Source organism: Sorex araneus, chromosome 1 (genome assembly GCF_027595985.1).
Source record: "Sorex araneus isolate mSorAra2 chromosome 1, mSorAra2.pri, whole genome shotgun sequence".
Classification (NCBI taxonomy): Eukaryota; Metazoa; Chordata; class Mammalia; order Eulipotyphla; family Soricidae; genus Sorex; species Sorex araneus.
This window is the reverse complement of record NC_073302.1, coordinates 335,684,135-335,692,727: the sequence shown is the minus strand read 5'-3', so window position 1 is coordinate 335,692,727 and position 8,593 is coordinate 335,684,135. Positions and strand designations below refer to the sequence as shown.

Here is an 8,593-nt window from a genome sequence, read left to right as displayed (position 1 = left end):
TATATATATATATATATATATAGTCTCAGAATCCTGGAATATCTACTCTGGCCCAGCTTCATCTCCATAGTGCAATGCCTTCATCACCCATCTCCTGCCTCAGCATCAAAAATAACCACCAGTCCTGGCATTGCAGTAAGGAGGAATCAGAAAGCAAAGAGACAGCTTGAAATAATTATAGGAGAATAGTTTACTTGTGGTGGTTGATAAATCAGGGGCAGCAAGAAGAAGACTTACTGCTCTATTGGTTGCAGCTTATACACTGGTCCTTATTTTTTTTCTCTAGCCAACAATGAGCTACCACTGCCTCCTCTCCATCCTTTGTAGGGGCCTTGGGGCCTGGCAAGCTCTGATTTGCCAGGCAGGAGGGATGTACACTTCTGGAAGTCACTGAGAAACCTGCCTCATTAACAGCTAAAGTTCAATTTCCAGTGGCCTCAGCTGCCAGAGGGTGTTCTGAGCCCAGAGAAATCCATTTAATTCTGTACAATCCACTCTGGTCATTTCTGGGACACATTGTGAAATGGGAAATGGGTTTGGGCAGGCAATCCTTTTATTCCCTCAGGATATATTCTAGGCAAAAGGTAAAGTGACTCAGATTGGCATATGGTCTTTTGAGAATTAGATAACAAAGAAGGAAACTGAGGTTCTTAAGCCACCTATCAGCCCTCCCCACCCACCCCCAGGAACAAATACTAGTGGACATAAGTGGATTATTGAAAAGTTTAGCATAATTGGGATTGTGTGCAAAGTATTTTAGCAAGGTGCCTTTTCCTAATATTCTATTTTAAAAGGAACTCAAATGTGTAGTTCTGGGCTTGCTTGCTTTATTTAAGTCTCCAAGCTCAAGATTCTGCAGATAAGTCCTGGCCCCAGATGACACCTAGCTCTTTAACCCTAACACAATTTTAGGGCCAGGAATCAGCCAGTCCACTGGAAAGGTAACTGACGTTTTCCTGGCATTCACTTTGGCTGACTGCCCCCCAGGAGAGCTCATCACAAATCCCAGGACCATGAGAATTCCAACTCCTTCCCCCGAACCCCCAGCCCCCAATGCTGGTGCTCAGGTGATGGGAAGGTCATCCTAATTAAAACCACGTTGGGGGGGAGGGTTCAACTGTGGAAAATTGCTGGATCCTTTATCCTTCCTCCCACCTCCTCTTTTTCTCCTTAAACACACACATGCAACTTTCACTCCCTTTATTTAAGCAAACAACTCTCTGTATGATTAAGTACAGCCCCTTCTTATCTAAATAGTCCACAGATGTAGAAAGACACAGTGCTTTCTGCCCCTCTGTGGGCTTGTTCTGGTACCCATCTTTTCCAAACTTAAAAAAGGCATCTTCCTTGGCCTTTGTTGACAGAAATTCCTCGTGCCTATTGCTCTAGTAAATCAGTTCTGCTTGGCAGACTGTCCTCAATTTATCAAGGTAGGATTCCCAAAAAATATTGCAATGCCCCTGTTTTCCTGGCGTCTCACATAACCTGAGTTTGAAACTGCCCACATGTGAGCAAATTAAACATGAAAGATGCAAATTCTGTGTCAAATTCTGATCGCACTTTAGCTATCCAGGTGAATGCCACCAGTTTGTTAATTTTAATGATCCGACTAGTTCCAGGCCTGGATGTGTTGGGGGAATTAGATAAAGGGCGATGGTTTGTATTGCTCAGTCTGTTGCTGCAGGAAACAGCTCTCTGGGTTTCCTGGAGTTAGTGGAGTCTGAAGCAAAGAGGAATCAACCCTAAGGTCTAACACAAAATGAAACTGAGTAAGTGGATTGAGAGTCCCAGCTTTGGGCTTATGACTATAACTTTCCCTTGGTTTCCACTACAAAGTGGCTGATATTTTGAGTGCTTAAGAGAGGGGCTCTATCCAGGGCTACCAAAGATGGCAGAGTTAAAATACGAATTCCTTGAGCTCTAGCAGCCCTACTCACATGCCCTTTGTAGCCAAGACCCATCAGGGAGCCCATCGGAAAGGAAACCTCAGCCCCACACAGCCCCAGGACAGAAGCCACGCCTCCATCTCTGTAGCCCACCTCTCTTCAGGGATTCTGTGCTTGGTTTCTCTCACCCAGTGTAGAGCACATGAAGGGACCAGTCTAGCTAAGTTTCCCCACCATTTCCTCAAAATGGATCCAGAAAGGTCGGAAATTTACTTTGACTTCTGACAAAAAGAAATCTGTACCTTCAATTCAAAGTTTCCTAAATTCATTCAACCTATCACTCCCTTTTCTGGGAAAAAAAATTCCCCAAGAAATTGAGATTCTTTAAGCAAAGAACTAGAAAACACCCCTTAGTTATATGTAAGTTTCTAGAGCTTCCCATTAGGTCATTCAAGTACTGCCCACAGGAAGTACTAGTCCAGCACTAGTCCTGCGCTGTCCACTTCAGTTAACATTGATACAATCCAACTCTAAGGATAGGTGATAAAATCTTAACTTTTTAGCCTGTCAGTATCCTGAAGGGCAGCTGACTAGTTCACAGTTGAGGGGAGATGGCTAACCCATGGTTTCTGTCTTCCTACACCTAGAGATTCAAATCCAGCTCTACTCTAGAACCCGAGAAACTAAACGTTGACTACTTGTTCTTGCAAAAGTCAGCAATTTAAGGGGTTTTCACTTTGCACAGCTTTCTAGTGAGACACTGACCAGGGGGATGAGAGGCAGGGTTACTCTCATCTCCCTTTCTCCTACCCACACATTTACTATTGTCGCAGCCCTTCTGGGAGGTGTGAGCTATTCTTATTTGGTATTAGTTAACAGGGACCAGTTGAAGACATGATAGGATGAGGCTTTACACTTTTTGCTTTACAGCTGAAACTCTCCTCTCCAAGGAACAAATTTTAATTTGTAAAATTGTCTGTGCATTATTATACCAGCATTGCTTAGATAAAAGGGTCAAGCAGTCCTGATTTTAGGGCCCCCAAGACTCCAGCAGTTAAAGCTGAGATGCATCTGTGTACTATTATCTTTTTTTGTTGTTGATTCTTGGATTATTTTTAAAAGAATTAAAATAAATAGGAAATTCTGGAATATGATGGTGGGACTTCAGTGGGAAAACAGTGAATTCTACACCAAACTTAAAAGAGGTTTACCTTCATTTTAACCACCACAGGGAAAAAAAGGAAACGCCAATACTTTCTTTAGCTGAGTAGAAAATTGCTGTTCACCCATCAAGTGTTGAGGGGGAAATGTATAAAACACAATTTTATAATGCAGTGTTCACAAGTACTCAGACTATGCCTTTGAAATGACGTTTCTGTGCTCAGAATGTGGATTTGGGGTATTTGTTCATTTTGGGATAAAGTTTCCATTTGTCTGTGGCGTCTCATGCTGCCCCAGCAGCACAGGGGGCCATCAGGGCTATACCCAGTGGTGCTTAGGCGGCCATATGGTATCAGAGATCAAATCTCAGGTCCCACACATGCCAAACATGAGCTTTAGTTCTTATGGTATCTCTTCAGCCTTGCTTGAGGTTTGATAATCAGGGAAAAACTATAGGCCTGAGCAATTAGTACAGAGGGTAGCACTTGACCCCCTGAGAGTGCATAGTCAGGAGTAAGCCATAAGCACTGCTGGGTGTAGCCCCAAACCAACAACAAAAAAGTCACCATAATTTCTAAGTTAACTAACAGTCATACTGAAAATTTCTACTCAAGAAGCATACAGCTAATATCAAACATGGAATTCAGCAAGTACTGTACTCTGAGTGGGCTGTTCTCACAGGTCACACACAACTGGGTCTAAATAGTCCTAGATTGTAGTTTCAGCAACACCGGTGACCTGGAAGCCCCGATTCACTGGAATAGCCTCGCCTCTCTACATCTTAGCTTCTTCATTTTTAAATTAAAGAGCTGGACATGGTCTTCTTGTGTGGGTCTAAGGCTCCAGATGCCAAAGAATTTTCAAATTTAGCTGGTAATTTTATTGAATTGACCAGAGGGGAAAGAGCATCTGAAACCAAAATCATGGAAAAGAAACTCAGGCAGAGACGAGAGCTACATTCTTGTAGAGCAAGTATGTAACCTTCTCTCTGATCTGAAGTGCACACAGCCAGGAGAAACCCTTCTGGAAGCATTCATGGAACAGATGGCAATGTGGGATGAAGCAAAGGGAGCCTGAGGTGCCTCCCAGGCACTTCCAGTCCACTGGAGCTGGTACCAGGAAACATCACTGTATAAACTCAAGGCAGGGCAGGGAGGGCATGGGTCATACATGTATAGTGTAAGGGGGTGAGTGATGTATCATTGGGAGAAAAAAGTCACAACTCACATTATCATTGATTAATTGAGTCATTTTAGTCAAGTGAATATTGATACATGGCAGGAAAAGCATGAAATAAAATGAACACATACAGGAATTACTATTAACATAAGTGATAACATCAAAACATCTGGTAAAATGCAGTTAAAAAAACAACACAAATGAAATGGAATGTAAAACATTTTCACAGTATTCAAAGCTTTTGTAAAAGATTTAGACTCTAAAAGAGGAGCTACATGAAGGAGCTAGAGGAAAGGGGACTTTCATTCAGATCCTGTGTATCTGCTGGTGATAGGTCAAAAGGGTCAATATGTTAGTCCATGGTAGTAGCCTAAGGAGCACTTCTAAAACAGATCATCTGAGTCCACCATATCAATGCAGTTACAAGCAACTAGACTATGTGCAGTCTGATGAGAAAAAAAAGATTTGAGATTTGGGCAATGGGGTTTCCATAATTACAGATCAAAATAAAAACTGGTACTCAGACTGGATTCTGCTTTAGGAGGTCCTGACTTCTAAATTAACAGAAACCACAAGTCAAGTATTACACTAGAAGACTCTAAAAATAAATGTTCTTGAACTCCTCACCTTACTTTCTATCTTCTAAGATAACTACTAATACACTTCAAATATTTAGCTGAGTTCTATCTCATAGGATTCTACCCAGGAGAATTATTTAAAAATCTTTGCATTAGCCATAATTGTCCAATCACAAAAAAAGAGTTTTTTTTTATAAACCAGTCACCAATGAGTGCTCATTGTTTTTTTTAAACATCATTTGCTGAGGAAAACAAAGATTTGTAATAATGTACCTGTGGGCTGCTGCTCCCTTGTGCCATGAAATCGCTAATGTGTAGAGACTAGATGGTGTGTGTCTCATCAATATACTTATCTCATCATTGTGTGATAGTCCAAATCCAAGGAGTTTGTACTTGGGATAAAGCCTGTAGCTGCAATTCACATTTGCAATTTCTTTTTAACTCTTTCTGAAAATGTCACTTCCCAAGAATTCCCATTTAGAGTTGCATAGCATGGTCACTATTTTTCCACATTCTTGCTACATTAACTGCCAATACTGAACAAATCCCCCTCCCTTGAGGTCTCTATTTAAACAGGGGGCCTTCTTGCATGACACACTGCCAAAACAAGCAGACACATACAGCACTGCACTCCAGTTAATCAACCAAAACTAAGACCAAATCCATGAACTCAGGAAATTGCCCTGAATTTCAACTGACAATAGGAAAGTAGAATCTTTCTAATTAACAATATACATACATAGTTTTAAAAAATCATTCACAATTATAAGCAAATCACTTAAGTTCCCCAATACTTTATGACTGAAGATCAGAGAGAAAATTAGTGTTAAAATGATGGAATTACTAATTGTAAGAGATGAATTGTACAGGACAAGCCCTCTGCAGGGAATGAAGGTGGCAGCTGATTTTATGACTGGAACCTTCAGATGTTAACAGATGCTTTGATTTTTGTGCATTAAGCCAGAGTTACGAAACAGGTGACATATCCAGCCTCACCTCAGCTTCCAGAGAACTAAGAATCAGCCTGAAGGGGATGCGATTAACATTGATTATTTTATATTTCCATACACTGAACAAAAAGAGTAAAGTTACTTTAGTGTATGGGTTAGTAAACAACATTTATTAAACATCAGGTCTTAGACAAACAGCACTTTAGGAAAAACTTTGGAGATGATTTTGCCTTTAAAACTCTCCCTTGGATAGGAAAACTTGTTTTTCACCTTCCAAATTTCTTTGATCTATTGATAGTCAAGTTTAAGGAATTTATTTCTCTACAGGAAAGACAAGAATGGAAGCACTGTGAGTTTCCGATGGTGATGCTTTGGGTTCAGAGCAACCCAGAACCCCTCAGGAAGTGGGACTGTGTGTCTATACTACCAGGCTATACCACACCCCGGCAAATGCCACTCAAGGGTGTGCACTGTTCAGAATCAACAACTGTAACCAAGAGAACCCTTCAGAAGATCAATGCAGACATTTGTTTTTTGGCTTTTTAAGGAAAGTAGGTTTCTTGTACTTTTTCAAAACATGTACATGAAAAGAGCAGATGAAATTAGAACAATCTCTTTAGCCAATTACTACTTAACCTGACAAGCAACTTGCTATCCTGTTCTTATTTTCCTTTTTTAACAATTTTTTATGGAAGCCACTGAACACTGTCTTTTTGTTCTGAAAACCATTATCTCTTGCATGCCCTGGGGTTTTCTTTTCCTCACAGGGCAACAGGAATGTGCCACCATACACATGTCAAGGTGAAATCATGCACGGAAGCAGACACCAGTTGTGCTCCTGTGCCCTCAAGGCCTGGCTGAATCACACTGAGGACACCTGCATGCAAGTGATGAGCAGGCCTGAGCTTTCTCAGCTTCCACCATGATGCTTGTGCTCCTGCCCTGACCTACCACTTTCAGAAACGATGCTGTGTTCTAAGTGTGGTGGGCATCTGTTTCCATCTAAAGATGAGTGGATGAGTGGAAGTTACATACTCTGGCACTGAAGTGACATGTCCTACTAATAGTTTGAGTTTTCTATTTCAAAGGCATAGAGCCACAATTTGTAATGACAAAGAAAGTTGCAGAATTGACTCTGCTGCTGTCCCTCACTTTTGGATCAACCTCGGTTTTTACTGGCAAAAAAGATGGACATAGTGCCTGTGTCTCATACTAAAATGGTGTTTGCTCTCAGCATTGTGCTGATCCACATTATCTTAATGGGTTCCTAATCTAACTGCTTTCCTTACCTGGGCATGCGGCTTTAAATATCAGCTACACTGGTATATGGAGCATGGCTGTGGAGGGAACGGAGAGGGATGCTGCAGGAATAAAGCCAATGGACCACTGTGCTACACCAGAGGGAGGACAGTGAGTGGGACCCTCCCTGGTTCTGGGTGGTCTGCTCAGCCCCACCCTTCACCCGGTCCATGGCTCCCTCCCCACCCTACCCCTGAGAATCACTTAAAGACTGACTGAAAAGTGGGGCATTCATGATTTTTCATCTTCTTCATGAAGTTTTTGAATTCCTTGTTTTTTTTATCCCACTTGTGGATTGCTGTCAGCAAGTACTGATTCTTCACCTTTCGGCCCATGATGAGGAAGTGATGGCTGAGGTTGTCCAGCTGGTGGCAGGGGCAGTCTGCCCCATTCTTTAAGTACAGGACAAGCTTCTTCAGCTCCTTCTTCTTTATGGGTCCCAGCTTCAGGGGCTTCTTCTTCTTCGGGACAATCTTTTTGTCACCGTTTTCTTTTTTCACTTCTTTGATTTTCATTCTCAGTGCTAGAGTGGGTAAGGGCAGAATGGGAGAAGGAGAGAAGGGGGAGAGAAAGCATTTTAGAACATATCTTTAATCTAAAACAATAACCCAAATGGATGGCTTCAGAGATGGTTAAAATGAAAGACAAATAGCAGGTTGAAGAGGGAGACTGCAGATAAGAACCAAGGTCTAGGTTGATCTTTATGCACTGATAGCACCCCCCTAATTTGTGGTATTCAGTGATAGTTCAAGAGTTGTCATAGGAAACCATGAGATCCTTAAATTAACTTTCAAAATCTAATTGTATATATATTTCTTTTTACAATTCACTGACACAATATACAGTGAGTTAAGAGAAGGGGCTCCAATATGCTCCATGTACTCCAGTATTATAGCACATTTAAAAAGAGGGAGGGAGGGAGGAAGGAAGGAAGAAAGGAAGGAAGAAAGGAAGGAAGGAAGGAAGGAAGGAAGGAAGGAAGGAAGGAAGGAAGGAAGGGAGGGAGGGAGGGAGGGAGGGAGGGAGGGAGGGAGGGAGGAAGGGAGGGAGGGAGGGAGGGAGGGAGGGAGGGAGGGAGGAAGGGAGGGAGGGAGGGAGGAAGGGAGGGAAGGAAGGAAGGAAGAGAGTAAGAAAAGAAAGAAAGAAAGAAAGAAAGAAAGAAAGAAAGAAAGAAAGAAAGAAAGAAAGAAAGAAAGAGAGAGAGAGAAAAAGAGAAAGAAAGAGAGAAAGAAAGAGAAAGAGAGAGAGAAAGAGAGAAAGAGAAAGAAAAAGAAAGAGAAAGAAAGAAAGAAAGAAAGAAAGAAAGAAAGAAAGAAAGAAAGAAAGAAAGAAAGAAAGAAAGAAAGAAAGAAAGAAAGAAAGAAAGAAAGAAAGAGGAAGGGAAGGAGGGAGGAAGGGAGGGGGGAGAGAAGAAGGGAAGGTGAAGGAAAGAAAGGAAGAGAAAAATATACTTATGTTTTTTTTCTTTTTTGGGTCACACCTGGTGATGCTCATGGGTTACTCCTGGCTCTGCACTCAGAAATTACTCCTGGGGTACTCA

General features: G+C 41.7%; 1 protein-coding gene across 1 annotated transcript in view; it reads right to left on the bottom strand.

Annotated features, from left to right (window-relative positions):
• Positions 1-4,286: 4,286 nt before the first annotated feature.
• Positions 4,287-8,593, bottom strand: part of SFRP1 (secreted frizzled related protein 1) — a 48,723-nt gene continuing 44,416 nt past the window's right edge. Inside the window, exon 4 of the mRNA XM_055128337.1 lies at positions 4,287-7,576. Within this exon, the coding sequence (XP_054984312.1) occupies positions 7,254-7,576 (323 nt within the window). The 3' untranslated portion in view covers positions 4,287-7,253. The remainder of the gene's footprint in view (positions 7,577-8,593) is intronic.